The sequence below is a fragment of the Scomber scombrus genome, chromosome 18, assembly GCF_963691925.1.
Source record: "Scomber scombrus chromosome 18, fScoSco1.1, whole genome shotgun sequence".
NCBI lineage: Eukaryota > Metazoa > Chordata > Actinopteri > Scombriformes > Scombridae > Scomber > Scomber scombrus.
Genome location: NC_084987.1, coordinates 14,155,080 through 14,180,806, shown reverse-complemented (window position 1 = coordinate 14,180,806; position 25,727 = coordinate 14,155,080). Strand labels below are relative to the sequence as shown.

The window sequence follows — 25,727 nt, the reverse complement described above, 5'->3', positions numbered from 1 at the left end:
GGAGGGAGAGAAAAAAGTTTGGCCTGTAAGCGTTTACCTTCTCTGGTGTTGTGGAGATGTTGCCAGCACTAATTTAATTCATATGTACCGTGGCTGTTCTTTTTTTCTCATGAGGGAGCCTTATGTAATTTGGAAATGTTTTAAGTTTGTGGTTACATTTTATGAAATAAAGACTTATTCTGACCTCAGATGCGCCTGTGAAATAGCCTTAATGTTTTTATTTGGTTACTTAAGTGTGTAATAATGGACTTTCAGTAGCCATCTTGAATATTGACCAGTCACTATCTTAACACAGCTTGTGCTTCTCTTTTACTGTGTCCAGTTGCTTCTAAGTGTCCTTGTTCTTTGCGTACTCTGATCTTAATAAATGGTTATGTCAGTCACAGTGAGCTTGGCTATTCCTTAATTGATTCTAAATGTCAGTATTGATTCAGGGCAGAAGAGTGTGTAAGAGCATGAGTGTTGCCCTGACCTTCAGCACTAATAGACATCCTCTCTTTGGCTCATTCTTTCCAAGGCTGCCGATATATAATCGCGTTTGTCCGTGGCACATTTATTATTTATCCCTGTTGAGTTTGTTGCACTGACTGAAAAGAGGAGCTCCAGATCTTTCTGATGCGTGTTTCCAACAGATTGCACTAATCAGACATGCCAACAAATCCAAATCAAGGGGTTTTGTGCTACTCCATTTTACAGCATTATGATGAACTCTGTCTGTCGCCATCTCAGTCGCCCTCCATCTGTCCCTTTGCATCTGTCTCTCTGCTCTCTTTTTCTGTTTCTCTCTCTTGGATGGAGGCCGCAAAAGATGAAAGCTTCAGGGTGGAGCCTGTCACTTGGTTGAGCTAGAACACAGAAATACAAAAAAATACAGAGAGAACAGAAGAGGGAGGGAGAAAGAGGGGGGGAAAAGAGAGGAGAGAAAAGACTGTCATATTGACCTTGTCTTATTGCCAGCCACGGTGGGAGGGGATGTGGGGTGGAGGGTTACTCAGAGAAAACAGGCGCTCCATGTGAGGAGGGAGAACACAGGGCTGCCGTTAAGTTGGCACAGACACAGAAGGAAAAGACAACACAAGCTTTGTGTGTGCATGTATATGTGAGTTCACTGGAGAGGGAGACAGAAATGCTGAAATGGAGGTACAGCAGACAGTATTGGGGGGGGGGGGGGGGGTCACACCCAAATTTAAAGAAGCAGGAGCTCCTTGATCGCCCAGCTGCTGTGTTTGCCCCCCCAACACACACACATACACACATCACATCACTTCATCTGCTAATTGCTCTCTGCTGTTTTGTATTTCTGCCTCTTCCTGTTTTCTTCCCCTTTCAATATGCTATAGTTTTAGAAGCTGAGCCCGTGCCCTGTTCCTCCCCTCCGTACATAAACACACTTATGCATACATATAGACTTGTGTGCTAACAAACTCACACTAAGGGAGACACTCCCTGTCCAGAGCACATCTGGCTCTTTGTGGCCCCCCTTACTTGGCTCTCCCCTGTGCAGCATAGCTGGTGCACAGGTGTCACTCAGCCTTCTCCAAGGACAGAGAGTAGCCCTCCAGGAATTCTGGAATAAAGAAGTAGAGAAGGTAGGACACCCCAGACATGTTCAATAGGTCTCAACAACACTACACAGAGATAAAGACAGCACCCACCCCACCCCACCTCATACCCCCAGCCTGCCGGAGGCCGTGTTGCATAAAGCTGATGTTAGGATCATATTACTCCGGCTATTGAATAAGAAGACTTGCTTCCCAGGGAGTTCACTATGCGTTTTTGGCTTATTGAGTTGCAGGCAAATGAAAGTGGCTGGGGTCAGTGTGTAAAGGCAAAAGGGGTTTGTTTCTCATGCGTGTGGTGCCATAATATCCCCGTCCAGGAAATGACTGTGAGACAGGCGCACCCCTCCCAAAGCTGGAGCGGTACCACAGCGCTCTGAACTGGTCTGAACTCCACAATACACAGCAAGCATGCTGTGCACTAGTATATGTGTGTGTGTGTGTGTGTGTGTGTGTGTGTGTGTGTGTGTGTGTGTGTGTGTGTGTGTGTGTGTGTGTGTGTGTGTGAGTGTGTGTTTGTACACGTATGCATGTCTGCTTGTTTATGTGTGCACTTACTGCATGCCTCCATACATCTTATCCTGATCCTTGAAGTTGCCATTGGAAGGACAGACCACAATGGCTCAGCAACTGGTGCTGAAATATAGCTCAGGACTGCTGCTTATCGTACCGCAGTTTCCATACGCAAGTCCTCCCTATTAATCTGCCCTCAGCTTGCTGTTAACTGTGTGGGAGAAAGGGGGAGAGAAAGACAGAGAGATTTCTGGATTTGCTCCCATTCTCTCCTACCCAGTGGCTTAGAACTGGTGCTGGGTTTTCACCAGTGAGGGAGTATAGTAGACAGATCTCGTGTTGAGTTCAAACGCAGCTGCTTTAGAGTTTTGAAAAGAGCTTGAATCTGTGGTTGTTATTCAGTGATACATTTTAATAAAACTTAAATTTCTGGTGTACACACCTGAGTCCTTCGTTTTGGGTTGAAGTCATTCCTCTTAAGACTTAAACCCTGACCTGGGATTTAGGGAGTGGCCAGCAGTGGCCTTTGTTTGTGTGTGCTGAGAGAACCTGGTATTTTAAAGATTTAGGCAGGTGCCAGTGCTTCGCATTCCTAACCTGACCTTGTGCTCATTTCTGCTGCCTTTAGGGGAGGTCTGTCTCTGCAAAGCTGGTAAAGGAGTGAATGTGTGTGCGTCGATGTGACATTTCTTTGTGTGTGTGTGTGTGTGTGTGTGTGTGTGTGTGTGCGTGTGTGTGTGTGTGTGTGTGCCCATACATAAATGCACACCTGCACATAAGAATCTCAAGGTTTCAACTTTAAACTTTGCCCTTTAATAGTACTATATAATTTTCCATCTGTGTGTTTCAGAGTGTTGTGTTTGATAAGATCACTCTTTGCATGCATGCAGCTCTACATTGAAAAGCGCTTACCATACCTGCATATCCATTATGCACTTACACATTTGAGCTGCCCCAGTAAGGACATTACGCAGTAAAGGAAGCATTTTTGAGTATAGATAGCATAGATAGGAAATGCAAAAATGCCAGACGTGACAGTGTTATACCATCACAATTATTAGTAGAATTTCATACTGCCAGCCTAGCTGTTAGAATAATGCTAATGTTGGAGTGAGTCAGCTGAAATGACAGCATTTAGTGTGGGAGTAACAGAGGATCATCACTTCCGAAATACAGACCCTATCCAGCAACCCCAGCAAACCAGACACAGCTGGTTAGTGGGCTGATGAGAGGACGAGAGCTGGGGTGTTGCAACAGTTGTGCTCTTTGATCCTCCATAATCAAATTAATTCATAAGTTCCTTCAAGTCAAGTCAAGTCAAGTCAATGTTATTTACATAGCACCAAATCATAACAGAAGTTATTTCAGAGCACTTTATTTAGAGAGCAGGCCTAGACAGTTGTCCTTACAATATTATTTACAGCGACCCAACATTGGCCCATGAGCAAGCACTTGGTGACAGTGGCAAGGTTAAAGTCCCTTATAATGGGAAGAAACCTCAAGCAGAACTGGGCTCTGGGCAGCCATCTGCCTTGAGTGGTTGGGTTGCAAACACAATGCAAGGTCCACACAGAGATGTATGGTAATAATATTAATAATAAATAAATACATTAATTCATTAATTACTAATATGACTTCAAATCCAGATTCTACAGCTCTGCAGGCTGAAATACCTGCAGAAAGCAACAGGACCTTCAGTACTTCCAGGAATACACACACCTCACCACATGCACACACACCAAACACATAGAATAAACTTGTGAATATGCTGTAAAACAGAGCTGTTTACTTTTATCGCTCTACTTTTTCCTCTGTCATCCACCAGCAGCTCAGACTGTTTTCATCACTCCCTCGTTGGCTTCATTTCTCCTTTTCTTTCTTCCTCCACCTCCCCTCTTTCCTCTCCTGTTGCTTTCCTACTGAGCATGGTGTGGTGACGCCCCTGCTTGGCTGGCGAGCCGACTCCAGACCCTGTGATTGCGCGCAGGAGTCGGAGGATTGCATCACTGCCTGTGGGAAGAGGCCACAGGATAGGACTGAAGCGAAAGGGGGGAACAGCGGAGAGAGAGAGAGAGAGAGAGAGAGAGAGAGAGAGAGAGAGAGAGACAGAGAGAGAGAGAGAGAGAGAGAGAGAGAGAGAGAGAGAGACATGAGATGGGTTGATAAAGGAGGAGAGGAAGAGTGGAGAGTGATGACAGACGATGGGGGAATAGCCCAAGGAAGTGAAAAGGAAGTCATGAAGGAATAGAACTGAGTGGGATCAAGCAAGTTCATGTTTATATGGAAGTATGGCAGAGCAATGATGAGAAAAGAGGAGTGAGGGCTAGAGGGAATACATTCAGTAGACTGCAGGAGGTAGAGAGGCCTAAAAGAGTTAGTGGGAGGTCAAAGTAAGCAGGGTGGGGATGTCGATCAAATCTCTTAAGAGCAAAGACAAACACATTCTTCTCTTCTCTTCTCTTCTTTTCTCTTCTCTTCTCTTCTCTTCTCTTCTCTTCTCTTCTCTTCTCTTCTCTTCTCTTCTCTTCTCTTCTCTTCTCTTCTCTTCTCTTCTACTCTACTCTACTCTCTTTCCCTTTCCCTTCCTCTTTTCACGGATGGTGGCAGGCCTCCTGCTGCGTTCGCTGGTTCCTGCCGCCCTTTGCTGTGCTATGAAACTGCTATGTTGTGAAATGCCCCACGTTAATGTAAGATTACTCACCACTCTTCAAAGCCTACAGTACCGTTGTGCGAAGTGCCTTAAGCGTCAGTGTTGAGTAGGTTTACTGCTTAAACACTCTGAGTCATTGTCCACTGGGGATTATCTGTTTACTGCTGCTCGCTGTCCTGATACTAGAGGATAGACTACTGTTTTTAGTTGATTAAAAATGTGGCCCATCTGATAGTCAGGGTTTGAATGGGAGTAGGTGGGACAAAAACTAACCAGTGACTCAAAACACGTGTTCCTACACGTGGGCCCTCAATCATGTACTGTTCATGTCATATAGCACCTACTAGGGAGTCTAATAAATTGACTGTGGCTTGAGGGAAGTTTCCTAGCCTCATGCCAATGTACAGCCAATCCAACCCCTCTCTCCCCTAAACCTTCCTCTTCTTTTTTCATTTGTTCTGTCAAAATAGTTTGGATGATTGATTTTTATTGCAGAACAGATTTTCTAATGCCACGCTGAAGCACACTCTGTCCCCTTCTAATTAATTACAGGATGAAAAACAAAGAGAGAGATTTGCCTAAAAATGCACTCAGCGTTGTTTCACAGTGTTTCATGCTGTTTCATGATTTCAAGTTTACACATGTAGTCAAATTCTTATTCACAAAAGGCAAGTATACTAGTATACTTATTTGATAATGCATGCTTAACTGAAACCCACCCATCATCATTCCAGCCGTTCATCCGCACCCCTCCCCTCCCTACCAAGAGTCGAGTCAGGTCACTGTGTCGTGCGATAATCTCAGGTTTAGCAGGCCATAAGGCTTACTGACACAATGTGAAATCTCAGTCAGATGGCTGTTTATAGACCGTTCATGGCTTAATCTCAGTATACATCAGCCCGAGTGGAATTGCTGCTCTGTTGTCAGGTCCAGAATGTTATTAAGATGCAGGGTCTACTGGAGTGTTTGTTCTCAAATTAATAATATGTAACACTGTCAATCACTCGCTGATGTTAAATTCATCCTGATCTGAGCTTAATATCAAGTCTCTGACTGAAATCCACAGTGCTGTCAATAGTCTGTTCTATACAGTGTTTTTATGCACAGCTGCAAAAACATCTTGATACTGTGGGTTTGAAATGCATGTTTTCATTTGCCAGTATGTATGCAGCTCTACAGCATAATGTAGATTCTTGATTTGTTGCATGTAGGACTGCAATTTCATTATAAAATAACTGATTTAACCCTTCTCCCCTCGATTTAGATTTAAATTTTGGCACTTCTCTTGAACTTACATAATCTTATTTTGTAGCCTTTTTTTACCTTTAAACTTTAATATATTATTGTCGTATGCATCTTTTTGTCATGTGTTATTGTTGTGTGTAAGGACAGCAGCAAAGTAAGAATTTCATTGCATTGTCTGAACCTCCGTGTTTTTACCATGCATATGACAATAAACTTCTTGAATTAAATGTCCTGTCTGACCAACCAACAGTCCAGAAGCTAAAGATACTTCATTCATACTGACTTTTAAACAGAGAAAAGCAGCAAATCATCACATTTGATAAACTGTGATTGGCACTTTTGCTTGACATCTGATGTAACAATTAGTTGATTAATGTAATGATCATTTCCAACATTTCTTCAGTCAACCAATTAATTGTCTAATTGTCTCAGCTTTAGTTCCATAGCATCGCATTTCTTTATTCATGCTGTGTTTGTGTGCAGCAACTTTTACAATATTGTAACTTACTGTAACACTATATTTAGACTTTAAAAAAAATCGTAATCTAATATGAATGTACAGTTGAAATCTAATATTGCAATCCAAAATCCCATTTAAACATATTAAACTATGGCACTAAATCTCCCAAAACAGAAGCAAAAACACATTAAATGAAGTGGCTTGATATGTCAAACATTTCAATGTATTCATACCAAAGTTTGCATCCTAACAATCATGTTAATGTTCAACCACAGAGAGATATCGCTTTAAGTGTGTGCTCTTTCTTTCTCATGTAGCAGTACCCTTTGACAACAAACCGCAAGTGCGACCCGCCCTCCTCGTTCTTGCCTCCCTCCCTCCTGGCACCTTCCCTCCCTCCCTGCCCTCTGCCTGGAATTCCTCAGTGTCTGAACACTCTGGCTGGAGGCCATTGGTAGCTCGCTGAGAGGCTTCCTGTTGCACTCTCCTCCTTCACTCTGTCTATACCTCCATTTTTTCTTTCCTTCTCTCCCTCCTTTCACTCCTTTCTCCCCTGCTTCGTGTGTTGTCTCAAATCTCTCCCTTCCTTTCATTTTGCTTAACCTCTTTGCTCTGCATGATCACGTTCTCTTTAATTTGTTGGTGGTATGTTTCTGTCCTCTTGTTTGAAACTTCCAAAGAGCAAGTGAGGATCTCGTGTTTATTTCTCCCAGTGTTTGAAGCATGTGAACGCATGTGTCATTCTGTCTCTGTGTTGCAGCCGTCTTGACTCCAGTTCTCCAACAACTGTATTTTTCCTTAATAGCCCTTCCCCATTGGCTCTATGCATGCTGCTATTACATAATCCTGTGTACTATCCAGAGTGCTTTTTTTGCAACTGTGAGGAAGGGGGGAGGTTTAGACTGACAGTCAGAGAAAAATGAAAGTAGAAAGTAAAACTTGAATTAATCATTTCATCTCGATTATGTTTCTTGATGTGAATGCAGAAAGTAATTTATTGTTGCATAGAAACCAGGTGGGTTCTTGTTCGTGGTTGGTTAGAGAAGAAAGAGATGAGAGTGGAAGAGAAAAACAAACTAAAAGAGGAGGCAGAGTGGTGAACATGAGAGGAAAACAACAGCAAAGTAAGAATAAAAGGAGAGAGAGAGAGAGAGAGAGAGAGAGAGAGAGAGAGAGAGAGAGGGAATGAGAGGCCCAGAAGAGGAGGAGTGGAAACTGAGGTTTCCTGTCTGAGGAGGCGGCTGGCTAAGGAGGACAGAGGCAGGAAAAAAAGAATCTCTCAGCTGTGTGTGTGTTTGTGTGTTGGGTAGTCCATCAGGGGTGGGGGGGTGGAGGGTGTAATAGGGGCTGTGGCACAGGGGTGTATGTGTCAGCAGAGGTGGGGTCTCTTGTGGCTATTACCTCAAGAAACGTCAGCAATGACATAAGTGGGATTGAAAGAGTGACCTTTTTTGGGCTTGTTGTCTTGTGTCCCCAACAAACATGCAGATAATTGGATATTAACCCACCGTACAGTAAGTCAGACACAACTGGTATCAAACTTTTGTCTAATTGTTTTTATCAATGTTCAGTAAAGCTCACTATATCACATCTTTCTCTGACTAATCTCATCTGACTTTGATATGAGTTTGTGTAAATCTGGCTATTAAGGAAAATTGCATGGTCATTGCTTTACTTTGAAGCATGAGAATTCTTGGATCACTTGGATCTGATTATTCACAGAGTATCGTGTGCAAAAACCTGCTTGAAGTGTGCCAACTTTGTTTACTCCTCCTTGGCCTTACAGATGTAGAGCCCAAATGCCAGAGGTCAGAGTTCACACCCCACCCATCCCACACTCGGTCACCTTTGACCCTGTCCTTCCCACCTGGTAGATGGAAAAACCAGCAGGTCTAGACACGACGCACATTGCAGCCGCAGCTCTTTACACATCACTGCCAAACCACAGAATTACCGATTGTAATGGAAACATATTTACTAAATAGGGCGGTTGACTTTAAATGTGGTCACTGCAATCTTGCACTGAAGACTCACCATGGCAGTAGTTGTATTTCATAGGATTTCTTTCCTTTATTTGGTCACCTTTTAATGCAGTAACTTAGATTATACAATCGTGTTCCATCTGTGAGATTGAGGAGTTATATCTACTTAAAGAACATGATAAACTCATAGCAGTTACTATAGAAACCCTTTGAGCTGGCAGATCCCACTATTGATATTTGAGACTTTAAAAATCTGATATTGAAAATCATCTGATATGTTTCTGAACATAAAAAAATGAGGATCCACAACATGTGCTGAGTGCGATATTTTTTAATACATTTTTTAAATTGTGAGGTTAAACTAAGTTTGGACCCAAAAGCCGTACTCAGATACACAGCTTGCAGTAATTCAAATGCGTTTTTATTGAGAAGTTGTAGAGATGGAGTTTTGGACAGCTGATCCAGAATAACAGTGGAGAGGGGCAGGCAGAGAGAGCTGAGCTGAAGGCTGAAGGCTGAAGGCTGAAGGCTTGCAAGATGCTGGGTGGGGAGGCAGGCAAAGACTTTAGATGGATGATGTACCCGAGGCAAATGACAACACAGAGTCAAGCAGAGTTTGGGCAAACACAGATGTACTGACTAGAACTTAAACTTTGCCGTTATGTTAGCACCACATTGGCGAACTGAATGATCTGGCAAAGAGTGGTGTGTAGAGCGGTGGGTTGCAGGTGTGCAGGTTGTTTGGCAGATAGAGAGAGAGAACAAAACAGGACCAACGAGAAAATCAGAGTAGGGTTAAACAGCAGAAATGAAGGAGACGCACAGCCAAACTATGACAACAATTGAAATGAAGACACTAAATCTAAATTATCTCAGCTATTAATACAAACCTTCAAATGGATGCTTATTCTCTATAACTGGAGGAAGATAACACTTTTGGTGCTCTTGAAGGCTTGTTGGCTGAAGTATGTGAGCATAACAAAATTAAACTGTATCTGAGCCCATAGTGCTGTTATCTCACTTTATGGTCTTAAAACTTTATTACTTATCAATACTGATTTCAAAATGATACCCAGTTGTATCGCAACAAGGTCCGCGTGAATGTCTACCTCCTGCATGAAAAATTGAACGCAGCATGATTGTTCAGTGTTTATAATAGGAGGTTGAAGCTCTTCAGAATCACACTGGTCAATAGCGATGGTTGTTAGAAGCAGCCGTTCCCACCACGTTCCTCTGTGTGTGTGTTTGTGTGTGAGAATGAAAAAAAGAGTGCAAAGAGCCCCAGGGAGAGATGGCTTACCTCCTACAGACCACCTCCCAGGGTCACAGCAGGAGGGAGATTAAGTTACAGCCAACCTCAGAGGGGGTCATACACTCACACACACACACACACACACACACACACACACACACACACACACACACACACACACACACACACACACACACACACACACACACACACACACACACACACACACACAGAATCTCTGAGAGCCTCACAGAAAACAAAATATTACACCATACGATTTATACCCTGTAACATAATCATCTTACACTTCACAGTTTTATATTCTCTGATGTTTTTCATTGGCTCCCATCCCTGCACAATCAGACTGAGCCGAAATGCACGACCCTCATGGGGGCGGATCACATCAGATCAGGCGAAAGATCAATCGGTCTCAGAAGGGTCAATGGTCAGTACTGATCCATTTGAGCCTAGCCTCAGAGCACAGAGGTGTTGAAAAACATAGCTTTCCTTTGACCCAATGCCCCCCTCCGCTACCTCAACCTTTAACCAACCATCCCACCTTTCTCACACCCTCCAACCTCGACCCATGTTCACCCCTAAACATACACCCATACCTCATCAAAGACACTTGGGCGGTTTCCCAATGTAATGGGTAGGACTTTGTAGGTGGAAAAGGGTTATACAGGGGAATATGTTGCAAAAGAAGACACACACAAACCTCTCTTTCAGGACTTGTCTTCTTCCTCCACTTCCTCCTCCCTTCATCCTCAACCTCGTATATCCTCGCTGTGGCCCCCGGTCATCCCTCCTCTCCTCTCTCTTTCTCCCGTTCAGCTGCTGTAGCCTGTGTTTACTCTGCTAGAGAGAGAGAGGGAGAGAGAGAGAGAGAGAGAGAGAGAGAGGGCCCAGAAAAGGGACAATGCTGCCTTTCAGAGAGACTGTCGACCCCACGGTTGAGCTGAGGAAGTCTGCATGGGGGCCAGCCAAAACCCCTTCCCCAAACTTCACAGCCACCCGCCACAGAGCATTATACACACACACACACTTGCATATCATGCAGACGTGTACACCATGCTCTCTCCTTGTCTGTATCATTCTTTTCCTCTAGTTCCACTCTCTTTGTCTCACATTTCCCACAAACCCTCTCTCAGTGATCGTGGCTGTTTGGAGGATGTAGACGAGATCCTGTAACTGCAGTCCAAAATCCACACACTGTGAGTCACTTCCCAGCCAGTCCCAACTCCTAAGAAATAATCATGATGAGGGTGGGCTGAGGTGAAATCCAGCTGCGGGGAGACTGATTCGCCAGGAGCTGTACTATCCGACTCCACTGGGATCAAATTATTGTGGTATTGGCTGCCTTGGGTATAAGTGGATATTGTCGATATTTTATGACCTGCTGAGATTTGTTGGAAGTTCAAGAAAGTGTTTTTTCCCCAGATGTTTCTCACGTGGCCACCTAAATTATTTTCGTTTCATACTGAATCTAATGCGTTGTCATGCATGATAGTTAACTGAATACATTTGGGTTTTGGACTGCAGGTCAAAACAAACAAAATGTCACCTTTGACTGGAAATTTTTATTAAAAGTAGATTTTTTGACTATTTTCATTTCATAACTAAACAGTTAATGAAGATAATGATCAAAACCCTAAAATGCTATTGGAAGTCATAAAATGTTGCTGGGCTGGAACTAGTTATTATTTTCATTATCAATTTTCATGATTATTTGACTATTTGTTCATGGTGACCTAAAAGAAGATACTCAGTTTTCTAATGTTAAGATAAAGGAAAGCAAGAATCCCTGACATTTCAAAAAGCTGAGCTAATTTTTGGCATTTGTGCTTGAACACCCCCCCCCCCCCCCCTCCCCAAACCCAGAATTATTTATTATCTAATTTGTTTTCTGACAATTGATTAATTGCCTAATTGTTTCAACTTTAATGTGTTAAAATAAGCAAATCAGTACATTTAATTGATAACCCCATTAAGGGGAATGCTGGAAATGGTAATTACATTGGCAATATGGCCCCTGACAACTTAAATTAGAATTAAGAGGGAAAAAGACATTAACTAAACAGCCTGCTTGAACGGATACTTTATTAGAGTGTACTGCTAAATTAAACTGCTGTTTCCTCTCCTGCAGCAGTCAACAACTGAATGATTAAAAAAACAGTAGTCTTATTATATAGGAGGAAAGGACACATTTTTATGAGACTGGCTGTTGTTTGAGCTATAAGGGAGGCCTGCTTAATAAATTGGAAAAGATTAGCTATATGATCCATTATGGAGGTAAAGTAATACTTTGCACATGGAGCAGCCGCCTGAGAAGGACTTTTGTGTGTTGGGACCCCTGTCGTGTCACTCTGCCTATCTAACTCTGAGAGATTTAGCATCATAGCATCATTTTAAAGTGCCAGGTTCAAATGGGTGTATATTATGAGTTATGTAATAATAATAATACATGTATTTATACAGCGCCTTTCTTAACAATGTTAGAAAGTGCTTCACGTAAAAGGAAATAAAACCAGGCATGACAGATCAAATGGACCAGAAGTTCCATATCTGTTTCACCTTGTGTTTTATAGCATGGATTTAAGTGCTGACAGGAGGCCAGGTTTGTCCCTGCAGTGGATGAGAACTGGATTTGTAGAAAGGTTAAGCTGATTCCTGGTCTGTGCCTCTGAGTAAGGGGCTTACTCATTTAAAGTGGATGACAGGCGATTTTCTGCAACTTTTGCCAAACAATAAAGCCAAAACTCTTGGCAGCCTGTGTGGTAGGAGTTACAGTAAGTTAGTGAGACCCACCTAGTCCAGAGGGTAGAGAGAGAGAGTGGGAGGAACAGAGATGTGGTATTAACCGCAGCTCGTTCTAAATGAGGATCATATCCGCTCAGGCAGATCTAAACATGTTTATTTTCACAGCTAATGGCAGTGTGTGCCCACGTAACAATCTCTTTGTGGTCAAAATGATCATTAGAGCAGCTACCAGTATTACTCCTCCTTTAACATTACACACTTGCTCTACGTTTAGTTGATAGAAATGATCCATTCATTATGTGTAAAGGTATAATCTATACCACTGATGTGGTCACATTAACAGTTAAACCTCTTTGTTTAGCAGTCTGCACAGGTGAAACCAGACACATTTAGCAAAAAGTAGGGCGATACAAATATTATGCAGACATTGTTAGAAAAAAAATTAAAAACCCATGTATACTCAAGAAGCACTGAGAGCATACAGTAGTTGTTACATTGCAAGATTATTTAAAGGAAAGGTTCACTTTCTTAGAAATTGGTCCTGGTTGTAAAGATATTTTTTATTAGCATGATTCCGGTGTAATTGTGAAACCTGAAGGGGTCATGTATTTGTGTTTTGTAAGAAACTGGCTGCAGGTTGTTGAAATGGGCTTTTCTAATTCTGTCAATTAGTTAGTAGTGTAAAAACAGCCTTCTCCTAGCATGTAGTGTGCTTCTGTGGGTTTTATCTTCATAGTATGTTCCAAGTTTTTGCTGACATTTTGGTATTAAGTCATTCTAAGCTGCCCATCAAGATGGACCTGCGGATCATGTGCTTGCCACTGTGGTCTGTAATCAGATAAAAACCAAGGGCTATGTGCTCAAACATCTGTTTCTTTGTGTGCATGTGAAGGACATGAGTTATATATATACTGTATATATGCATCAGTACAGCGTGATCTTACTGATAACACCATAATGCTGCTCTGTGTGCTTGTATGTCCAGTATGTCCCTTAGTTTGTGTGAATAAGTGTGCATATTATCATCCTCTTATCTATGGCTGATTGAGTCTGTACACCAACCCCCTCCGGTTGCATATATGAGAGTGAGCTGGTGGCCATCCCTCATTGGGCTGGTGAACCTGGTGACCCCCCTGCTCCGTGCCTCCCAGACACAAGGGCTTCTCATGTGGCCCCTGGCCAGTCGCTCTCAAAGCCCACCATTCACAACCACAGCGGCTTCTATGAGTGTGTCGGCATGTGTGTGTGAGGGAGAGGGAGGAAGGGTGAATTTGTTGAAATTACAGTTTGATTAATTACTTGTGTGTGTGTGTGTGTGTGTGTGTGTGTGTGTGTGTGTGTGTGTGTGTGTGTGTGTGTGTGTGTGTGTGTGTGTGTGTGTGTGTTTCTGAAAGTATGACTCTTTTCATAGCATACACACTACATGTACACTGGGAGGGCTCCGCATGAACTCAAAACAAAAATGTAGGACACTCTGCAACTGTGTGTGTGTGTGTGTGTGTGTGTGTGTGTGTGTGTGTGTGTGTGTGTGTGTGTGTGTGTGTGTATGTGTGTGTGTGTGTGTAGATGGAAAATGTTTTGAGGAGATGTATGCAAGTGTGTGTGAGAGAGAGAGAGAGAGAGAGAGAGAGAGAGAGAGAGAGAGACAGAGAGAGCGAGCGAGAGAGAGAGAGAGAGAGAGGGGGGGGGGGGGGGGGGGGGGATCCCGGTAAGAAGGAGCAGTGAACCCTAACACATTGTGTTGAGTGGAGAGCTTTGCAATAAATCAGCAATACTGTACTAGCACTGCCTGTATGTGTGAGGTAGTAAATGCTGGATGGGAAATCATAGACTCAGCATTTCTTTCCATCTGAAATGTGAAAGTCTGTACTTCTAAAATTACTACTTTTTTGAGGGTGGTTTTGTTGAATATTATTATTCTTTTTAATGATTGTTCCTGATGCCTCAATTAACTGTGGGCATTTAGGTGTTTTGTATGAATGTGAATTATTTGCAGGGTACAACACAGTGATGCTGGGCCACAAGAGAAGTGGGACTCAAAATGACAGCTAGATGAAGCGCCCTGCCCACAACCCTCAGGCTGGGTCCATAGGTCAGTGTGTTTAGAGGAGGGAGGAGGTGGACAGAGTTAGTCAGGCTGGACCTGAAGTCCTGGGGGGTTGCCAGTGGATCTAAAAGGTCCATGGGGTCTGAAGGTGCATGCGGTGGGGTTGGAGGTTGGGACTTGGGAGGGATGATGTGACAGAGTGCAAGGGCCGGTGACTGGCTAAAGGGTGGGGTGATCGAGGGCTGGCGGTGAGGGTGACCATCTGGATTGGATTGTAGACATTCCTCAGGAAGAGTGTGTGAGTAAAGGTCAGGATGGGAAAAGAGGAGGGGGTCACTCAGATCTCTACGTGTGTGTGTGTGTGTGTGTGTGTGTGTATGTATGTTTATTCTTCTTTGGCTTACTCAGTGTTTCAGTTCGTGATTGCGGTCAGTTTACCATTGTTGGAGAGTGTTTCTTACCCAGTGGGATTGTGGAATGTGAGATACTTTAAACAACGCACACATGGGAAATATTGCAGGTGTTAGAATCTGTCTTTTCCAAGTCTATCACTGTTTAATGCTGGGATGCAGCATTTCATTGTATGTGTGGTTATATGAAGCTCTCCTCCACCGGCCCCACTTGGCCTGACTTTGCCCCTCTGTGACTGGATGTTTGTGCAGGTGGGAGGTCGGCGGGTTGCGGACATGCTGTCCCTGGACGAGCCCCTGGACCTGAAGCTCCCTCGAAGGGCTAATGGGCGGGACAGAGGGGCGCGCTCACCCCCCCTATCTCCACTGCACCCCAAGCGAGCTCGCCAGCTTCGCATGGCAGACGATGGCACCGCAGTCATTGAGCCCGCCTCGCCAGCATCTCCACACACAGGTAGGTAACACCAGTAAAACTAAAGTGTGCATTTAAGAAAGAGTGACAGACTGATAATAGTGTCCACATATGAGAGATTATCTTACCACGTGTGTATGCATGTGTGTTTGTGTTACCTCAGGTATGCAGGTGGTCCCTCATGACCGAACAGAAACTCCCACCCCCCCTGCAGTGGACCTGAGCTTGTCTCCCTCCTCTCGCCACACCCCCAGCTCTCCGGAAATGACCAATGGCAACTATGTCCACTCAGGAGTGAGTATGGTGAAGCTCAAACACACACACACACACACACACACACACACACACACACACACACACACACACACACACACACACACACACACACACACACACACACACACACACACCTGCACCAATACAGGTGTTCCACCTTACCTTTTACCTTTTTGGCCAACACTCTCCTGTCTGCAGCCAAGGATGATTCAGCCCACTGGGGTCAGCAATTCAGGAACAACATCGGGCTGTGTCACACTCTCCATAAGGGAATTAGGCTATGCAAGGGGTGGGAGGTGTGTGTGTGAGAGAGAGGAGGGGGGCTATTAGCTCTTATCAAATACTTCTTGTGTCCCCAACAAGTGCCTCTGTCTGTGCAACTTGCACTCAGTGGCCCCACTGGTATGACGTGTGTGTGCGTGTGTGTATGAGTGTGTGTGTGTACATGTATAATCGGATTTAAGACAAGGTACAGCCATGCAGACCTCACGCCGCCTAATTCAATTCCCTCTCAATTGAATTGAGACATGCTGGCTGGGACCATTCAGCCACCCCGCATCCCACTGAGTCCTAGATAGCCCCCAGACCCCATCGCTTCACACACACTCTGCATTTAATTTATCCCCAATGGACATAAATAGGACACTTTCCCTCTTGCGCTCTCTCTCTTTCTTACACACAAACATGTTTGTCTTTATATCTTTGTGAAGCCCCTCACTGATATAATGCATTCCATAGACCCTTACCCTAACCTTAACTATCACAACTAAATGCCTAATCCCAACCATAACCCTAAACTGAATTTTACCCAATTCTAACCGTAACCTTAAACCCAAGTCTTAATCCTCAAATTACCCTCACAATGGAGAAATGTCCTCATAACGCTGGTTTTCAACCGACATTGGTTCTCTTAAAGATAGAGAGACACACATACAAACACACTCACACACTATAAGCATTTTTTTTTTTATAAAAGAACAGCTGCATACAGGCACACTCACATGTTCTGTCCCCTACAGCATCTCAAAAAGCAGCTCACATTCTTTTGCATGCAGAGGCAGAGCTTAGCGAAGGAAATTGGTCTCATTTTATGAAATTTGTCACATACACATTTCTGACATAGCTGACGACGATGAGACAGCCACAGGATTGTTAGCCATTTGCACCCTTTTTCTCTCTTTTTTGTGCTCCCATGGTCTCACAAGACAACATTGACTTACTGTCGCTGTTCCTTAATCTAAATTCCTCTCTTTATCAGGGCTCCTTTCTGTTTTATGCTTGAGCTAAGTTTCACTGTGTGTGTGTGTGTGTGTGTGTGTGTGTGTGTGTGTGTGTGTGTGTGTGTGTGTGTGTGTGTGTGTGTGTGTGTGTGTACGAGAGAGAGTTAGCCTGTGCATTAGCTCTTTGAGCCTTGGCTGAGGTTCAGTGAATCTTACAGCTCTCTTGCCGAACTCAGGGATATAAGGGGTTTTGTAAGACACAGCGGGTGTCTACAAGAGAACAAGTAAAGTGGATTTTTGAAGAAAACAACGACAATTTTTGTTCTCTGACAAAAAGTATTTCCTCGATTGAGGTCAAGAATGTCTAGTCATCCAGCTGATTGCTTGTTCTTAATTATAAGACTACCACAGCTGCAGAGGCAGTTCTTGTCCTGATTATATTGTTTTGTTGTCTTTAGCCTAAGGTGACCAGATTTCTGAAATGAAAATCGGGGACATTTTCAATGCGGCGGTGAAAAATCATTAAATATTATCATTATGAAATAAAAAATGGGGACAAGTACTTTTCATGTATTTTAACCAGCTTTTATTACACAAAAGGACCAGGTTAATAAATCAAATATCAGCACCCACCTCAGTAGCGCACAGCAGTGTCAAAAACACAAATATAGAATAATACATGAGAAAAAACATCTCTCTTCCAAAGTTAATGTGCAAAAACAGCTGCCAGACCAGTAGCTAGTAAATATCATCAAGATTTAATTAATAATAATTACCAAGTCAAAACATATAAAAAGATGTAAGTGGATCACATAATGTGTGCCACTGGAAATTGTGGGCCTGGCCCAAATAGTACAAAAAAGTCACAACAAGAAAATACATCTTTAGTAAGAAGGCTGTACACAAAAGGTTGCAATCAAACAAAGAACAAATTGGGTGACATCACCAACCATCCATCCACTTAGGAAGACAAAAATATCTTAGTCTTGTTAGCTTGAGTTAGGATGGATTTTTTGGTCATTTTTTGGTTTCTACTCACAACTGAATACTGATATTATATATATATATAAACTGATATTTATGACACAAAAGGTGGCAATCAAAAAAATGGGTGACATTACCGTGATCCCCTCATTCATCCACCTCCGCCTCAGGAGCCTGGGTAGAATAAGAGCAGAGGAGAACATGAGAAAAACTGCAAGAACAGAGCCAATAGTAATAGTTTACTACTGTATTAAAATCAAAACCTACATTTATAAAGTTCACCCACAAAAGTCACTCATCACTCTGTTATTTACTTCTCTATTTCTGCCTTTTCACACTGTTCTCCTGCTCTTTTCCTCTTCTCTCCTCCACTCTGTTGTTTACTTCCTTATTTCTGCCTTTCCACACTGTTCTCCTGCTCTTTTCCTCTTCTCTCCTTCACTCTGTTGTTTACTTCTTTATTTTTGCCTTTCCACACTGTTCTCCTGCTCTTCTCTCCTTCACTCTGTTGTTAACTTCTTTATTTCTGCCTTTCCATACTGTTCTCCTGCTCTTTTCCTCTTCTCTCCTTCACTCTTTACTATCAGTCTCTCCTATACTTGTCTTCTCCCTAATCTACAACAGAGCAACATAGAGATCATATTGTAATCTCATGGTGATCTATATAACAAGTTACACCTTTACTAACAACAGTGACATACAAAACAATGACTCAGGGCATCAGCTAATCAGATGGTCTGCATATATAACTACTACAGTCAACCATTGACTTATTATTAATTAATTAATTATTTTTAACAGAATCTCATGTCCCTATGCAGGAAAATCATATACTACCAAAGCAATCTTCCACCTCCCCCTCTTCCAAAACAGAGCCACATACAATGTCATCACCTGGTGATCTCATGCTAACATTAACATTACAGCTTCACTAATGACAGATATGAAAACATTGTCATGATGTTAACGTTCACTGACTTTTATAAAGTTATGTTAGGTCTTCAGTTCAGATAAACAATCATACTTACTTTAACGTTACATCACTTCACACACACACACACACACACACACACACACACACACACACACACACACACACACACACACACACACACACACACACACACACACACACACACACAGCCAAGTCTACTGCCAATTCACACAAAATAAATAAGTTCATACACAACATACCATTTATCGCGGCCGCGGCCTCTAGATTGTTGTTGTTGTTGACGCTGCTGCGTCTGGTCGTACGTCCTGATAACGTCTGTACGTCATACGACGTCTTCTCTGGCGATGCGTTAGATGGCTACCGTAATAACTGGTGTTTGGGTCTGCACGCATTTTTCCCCCATTCAGTGTCAAAATCGGGGACATTTTCGGGGACAGCTTTGAATTCGGGGACGTCTGGTCACCCTACTTTAACCCTGTTTAGACCAAATGTTTAAGGTATTTTGGAACCAGAGGAGCTCATCTTAAAAGGTTCTTATTCCTGGGGGAAGTTTTGTGGAATCCTTGAAAGGACCGACACATTTAGCGTTCAGGTGTTTTTGCACTTTTTAGGGGTGTTGGATAAATAATGAGCAACAGTAAAATGTAAAGTGCACGTTTCCTTAGTATCTTGTTTCTCTTTTTCATTTTGTTCCCTAGAATTCTCACATCTCACAGGCCTTTCAGTTCTTTGTGCCAATCGGAGCTGGGGCAGGACTTCACCTGCCATCCTCTATGTTCCTTGCCCAAACGAGTGAGAAGAGGGCCTCTCCTGACCTCTCAGCAGATGAACAACTGGCCTGCCACTGGAAGAAGGTGAGACCCAGAAAGTAAAATAGTCAAAGTCAAAATAGCTTCATCAAAACAACACAAGCAATTTGAAATGCTAAATGTCTTCTCTTCTTCAGTGCCATCTGCTCTTTGACTCCCTCCAAGACTTGGTAGATCATGTCAATGACTTCCATGTCAAGCCTGAGAAGGATTCTGGTTACTGCTGCCACTGGGAGGGCTGCGCTCGCAAAGGGAGGGGGTTCAATGCTAGGTGAGTGTTTCGTACACTGAGTTGTTTTAAAAAGATTATGTCTCAGGGCAGAATTCAAGCTGCTATCAGGAATGTTGTTTTGTGTTGCTGCAGGTACAAGATGCTCATCCATATCCGCACTCACACTAATGAGAAGCCCCACCGCTGTCCCACATGCAACAAGAGCTTCTCACGGCTGGAGAACCTCAAAATACACAACCGCTCACACACAGGTCAGTAGTAGAGCTACACCCAGTGAGTTACAGATTGACGTTGGAAGTCATGAAACTTGGATATATGAAAATGGTCTTAAAACCTGTTGTATGTGTAGTATATAAAAACATTCCTTTATGTCAAAGCTAAAACCTTCTCTCACCTGCAGGTGAAAAGCCCTACATTTGTCCATATGAGGGTTGCAACAAGCGTTACTCCAACTCAAGTGACCGTTTCAAGCATACACGCACACACTATGTCGACAAGCCCTACTACTGCAAGATGGTGGGCTGCCTGAAGCGCTACACAGACCCCAGCTCTCTTCGCAAGCATATCAAGGCCCATGGTCACTTTGTGGCTCAGGAGCATGGCTCCCCAGGTGGGGTGGGCTCCATGCTGAAGGGGAGTCAAAGCGGAGTGCTTGCTAGTGGAGGGGGGAAGGATTCGGAGTTATCCTATGTGAGTGGAGCCCACATTATCATCCCAGGGGCAGCGGCTGCTCTCCTGGGAAGCCATGCTCTGCAGGGCCTGGGTGGCTCCCTGCCCTTGTCCCCGCTTAGTCCTCGACCCCTGGACCTCAGCACACTGGGTTGCCCCAACTCCCCTCCAGGCAGCTTGGGAGGCACATCCATCCTGTCCTTCAATGGCTCCACGCTGGGCCTAACCAAGTCCCCTCTGCTCTCCCCAGCGTTCCCTTCCTCGGCCCTGGGTCTGCCAATGGTGTCTGTGCTAGGGCCTGCGTCTGAGCGCAGGGCCCCCAGTCAGCAGGCCAGGAGGGGCCGGGGGGAGGAAGGTGAGAATGAGGTGACTGGGGGGGTCCTGAACCTTTCCACAGGGGGGTCTCATGATCCCCTGTCCTGGGTGGTCATCCCCCCAGGCACTGTGGTGCTCAAGCCAGCTGTGGTTAACTGATACACACACACACACACACACACACACACACACACACACACATTCCAGAAGAGCTCAGGGGGTCGGGACGGGAGGGTGAACGCCATAGTGAGGGTACGGACAGTCAAAGGTGATAGGGGATTGGCTCGCACAATCAAATCCACGCAATGCATTTCATAGAGAGGGTGGGAAAAAAGAAAACAATAGAGAAACTCAGTAAAAATAAACAATAGATAACACTACACCTCACAAGAATTAAGAATACAACGCAAGCCTCTTTTATTGTTGGGAAACTAAGGGGCCCAAGAACTCTGTTCAGGAACATTTATGGCTCTGTATTTCTATCACAAGGCCCGACAGTGGGCTTCTTGTTGCTTATTTTATACTTTATTCATTCCTGTTTGCTGGTTCTGTGGACAAGAGTCCATGAACGTGACAGTCTTAGTGCTCTGTGTTCTCACAAAAGTCCTGATTCAACAAAGTATTTATATATGACTATACTTAATTGACAGTGTGCCTCCAGCTTAGCAGTGAGATAGATACACCATGAAACTGAATGACGCACTCTCAGTTAGGCAAACGTGCACGTGATAGGAAGATTCTCCACAATTAATTTCAAAGTTATGACTTATTTTTCACAAACTGTGATTAATATGATTCAGACAAGCTTGCCATACCAAAGCAAGTGAATTCAAACTGTCTTGGATTGGGTGTTGTGCTGAAAATGGCCACAGGAGCCAGCTTCAGCTCTGAGACAGCTAAATTAAACACAGCACTTAATAGTGTCAAATGGTTATAGTGTTGAAACCTCAAAACTGCTGCTAACCTCTCAGCTCCCCTGGTATAACATAAACTGGGAGAGAGCACTTTTGACAATCTATCCCCAATTTGGGGAGAGTGACAAACACGGACCAGCCTAGTCCACTCGAATGTGTGCCAGGCATTCAGACTAGGGGCTTTTAAGGTGCAGAGCAATCTGATGACTTACTGCAGACAAATGGTGTAACATCACCTGACAATGACCAATCGTCACTTCCTCTTTTACATAAGTGAAATTTAAGGCACTTGTGTGTCTGGCTCCCCCCACTGGTTGGACAAGATACACAACATCCCGCTTGCCATTTACAGAACTCGCACTGTTTTGCTCCTGGATTGTCCAGCTGCTTTCCCGTAATTGAATCAACACGGCCAGTTTGTGTATGAAAGGGCCACTGTGGTGATAAACACTAGTGTCTTGTACTTTGAAAAGTGACCCGACCCAAAACCAGCTGTGAAAAACAGGTGGTCATCCATTCAAAGCCCAACATAGCTCTGTTGGTTGAAGTTTTGTCCCAAGTTCAACAAGTCCCACGCTGTGCCAAAAATACCTAGTGAGGAAAAAGAGGGATGTACGTATTATGTCACAGAGGGGGGTGTGATGCACTCAATGCCACATACAGCTGGACTGTCTAGGAAGCCACACTATTGCAAACTGCCTCATTTTATTCTGTCCAAAGGGGCAAAAAACAAAAAAAAGGAAAGAAAAAAAAGACTCCTTTGACTTCTGGGAAAACTTTTTTCATGGTTCGATTACGCAGTCAACATGCACTTACCACACACTATATTTCTTACATGTTTTATGAAATGTTACTGCCAATCCATGGTTCTTTAAATCGTATCTCATTTTGGCTCAGGCCTGCAAGAGTCAATTTCGCTGTGGGGTCCTTCTGGGCTTAACTGCTAGTTTGCTAATGCATGTATGATGTTGATTGCCGTGTCTAACGGGAGAGGTAGAGGAGCAGGAGAGGATCATCACAACACAAGGAACATTCCCTCAAGAGACTGATGCTCACACAACCCTCCTCTCTTTATCTCCTCCACCTCTCCTCTTCCCATGTGCTTTGCTGGTGGTCTTACTTTTCCATCGCCCAGTCTTAGAAATAATCAGTTATTGGTGTTTTATATTTGTGTCATTGTTTTTTTCATTTCATTTCATTTTTTTGCTGTTGTTCAGACGAGACATTTTTCCTGATGTTGAAGTTGCTTCTTGTGCTCAGCTTTCTGCTGTTGTGGAGGAGTCTTTTGAGGAGCTGAAGAGAGGGAGAGATTTGGGTCATCTTAAGGTCAATAGTTCCTAACCTGGGGGTCGGGCCCACCAAAAAGTGCCCTTTGATAAATCAGAGGGGTATCAATGTAATCAAGATGATGTCATTGCTATAAAAAGAGGGAATATTTATTTTTCACAAAATAATGTTAATGTTTCTTCAGTGATATTTGCTTTTAGTCACGTTAACTGGTTTGCTTGTGGATGGCAAAGTCAGCCTGTGGGTCAATCCACCACTTTTTTCCCAGACTGAAATATCTCAACAGTGTTTGCATGGATTGCCATTCAATTTTGAACAGACATTCATGGTGCCTAGAGGACAAATCCTAATGGCTTTGGTGATCCCCTGACTTTTTCCTCTAGCGCCACCATGAGGTTGAAAGTTTTTTTATTGAAATGTCTCGACAACTATTGTATGGATTGTAATGACATTTGGTACAGATATTCATGTCCTCCTCAGGATGAATTAGAACAACTTCAGTGATCCTGTGACTTTTCACTTTGCACCATTATCAGGCTAAAAACATTAACTTGTCCAATACTTTAGTTTATGACCGTATTCCTGTAAAATTCTTGACATTCCCATCAGCCTCAGCTGTAGTTTGGGTTTAGTGCTAAAAAGCAAATATTTGCAACACACTAAACTACAATGCTAACCATAAACACCTGATAAACATCAGCATGTTAGCATTTGCAGTACAAGCAGAGACACCAGTGTGGCTGTAGATGGTCTTGTTTCTTGTGAAATCACTCTGCTCAAAACAATATGTCCCAACTACGGCCATAAACTGTAGATATTGCTTTATTTTATGGGGGTTGCAAGCCAAAAAGGTTTGGAACCACTGCTCTATTGGGAAAATTATATTTAAGATGGGTATTCAGTGGGCCACATGACATCACAGTCCACCATGACAATCACATTGGTGCACCGAGGACCATTTAGAGAGTGGGTGGACCAAAAACACATTTTGTTTTAAGTGTCCTTATAAATAATTATATTCTGTTTCTGCTCCCTTCGTTCTGATTATTAATTCCAGTTCGATAAAGGGAAGCCATAGAGAAATCACATCCGACTGTGAAATGTCGGGCAACGCTGGGAGGGTATGAGAGCATAGAGAGAAACGATTGGCTGAATGAATAAATGAATGAACAGGGGACAAGGAGAGATGAGGGGTTAGGCTGTGTGCCAGCAGAGGGAAAAGAGGCAGAGGATAACTGCGCTGTGCAGCCGCCCTCCATCTGGCCACCCACCCAGCAAACGGCCCTCTCTACTCTGAAGTCAGTGGCTGTGCTGAGTCCAATGTGGCAGCTACTCACAGGCCTACCAGCCTGCAGAAAACTAGGCCACTGAACTCTGTCTGCCCTCTGGGTTTTTTTTTTTTTTTATAGATTAAACCCAAAAGGCTCAACTCCCCCACCTCCCGGCCACAAAGCTTTTTACCAGAGATGGAGAAGACAGTTAAATTAGCAAGCCGCATTCACAGTAAACAAACACCATTATAACCCTGTCCCTGTCCCTGTCTTCTGGGCTGCCCAAAGGTCTGCAAGGATTTACAACAGCCACAAACCGCATACCTGTGTTTCTGCCTCATTAATTCTTTGTCATTATTATCTTAGACACCCCCTCCCCCCTTTATGACACACACACACACACCAGTGGCCAGTCTCTTGATATCAGACCAGTTATTGAAGAGGATCTCTCGCTGTGAGTGGACAATCCTGGTGTGTGATGTCATCAGAAACAGGTGTTAAGTAGGCTAGACATGGTTTCCTTGGCAACAGTGAAACCCACAGATGCAACGACTCTCCTCCTCCCTGTCTGTCCATCTCTGATCTGCTGGTAGCAGACAGTGACAGAAGCTCAACACGGTGGCAGAAAGCTGATAACATGACACGGATCCTCCCTGGGTCCAAATATTTTCAATATTAAATAAGCTGTATGATCCATTAACCCTTTGAGCTCAGTCTGTAATAAACTGCACTTTTGTTCCCCTCATTGTGTATGTAGATAGGGGGATGCTGTTACATCCTTTCTCAGTGTAGAGCTTTATTCATCAATTGTTTTGGGAACCAAGATCAATTGTAAAAATCGTCACTGTTGATACAGTCATCCTCAGTCTGAATTTAAAGTCTTATGTTTTTTCAGATTACATTTTGAAAGCGGTACTTGCTCCTGGAGATTTTTAAAGTAACCCTCACTTAATGCTATGACAAGTGGAACTGAAATCCAGGACATAAAAAAATGTGTTAGCTAGGTCAGTGTCATTTTAAAGGGGTGCCATTGACTGAAGTGCCACAGTGTTGCACAAAGGGTTAATGATAAGACTAAGGCCATGCAAGGCCTGTTCCAAGTTATGTTTTTTGCACATTTGTGAGATATGTCAGTATTTTAATTTTCCAAGTGCCTTTTTATTATAGGTAAAATATAGAAGCTATACACTATATGAAAAAAAAAAGATTATATGAAAGTATATTTTTTCCTGGCATCATGTTCTGTGGTTGAACATGCAGAATTTTAGAGTTGTAAAAGTCTCCAATTGGTACAACATAGCAATGTTCTCCTGTTTTAGAGGAATTTTATTACGATATTGATAATAATGTCAATGAAAAGAAAACTGTTTAATAAAGTGGCATTTGATACAATTTGTGTTTTCATTTATGTCCCAATCACATCATAACACACTATGGAAATTTACATTATAATCAAAAGACCATCCAGGTATGTTGTGCCCCTTTAATTATACAGTGGTCCAAAA

The 25,727-nt window shown here is 43.3% G+C and overlaps 1 protein-coding gene across 3 annotated transcripts in view; it reads left to right on the top strand.

Moving 5' to 3' along the window:
- Positions 1-25,633, top strand: part of glis2b (GLIS family zinc finger 2b) — a 31,180-nt gene extending 5,547 nt beyond the window's left edge. For 2 of the 3 annotated variants that reach the window (XM_062437994.1, XM_062437992.1), the window contains exons 2-7: positions 15,131-15,332; positions 15,454-15,584; positions 19,424-19,579; positions 19,672-19,805; positions 19,899-20,017; positions 20,167-25,633. In XM_062437994.1, the coding sequence (XP_062293978.1) occupies positions 15,155-15,332; positions 15,454-15,584; positions 19,424-19,579; positions 19,672-19,805; positions 19,899-20,017; positions 20,167-20,909 (1,461 nt within the window). In that variant the 5' untranslated portion in view covers positions 15,131-15,154 and the 3' untranslated portion in view covers positions 20,910-25,633. Of the gene's footprint in view, positions 1-14,417; positions 14,514-15,130; positions 15,333-15,453; positions 15,585-19,423; positions 19,580-19,671; positions 19,806-19,898; positions 20,018-20,166 lie in introns of all 3 variants that reach the window. The other variant, XM_062437993.1, reaches the window with a different exon arrangement.
- Positions 25,634-25,727: the final 94 nt, after the last annotated feature.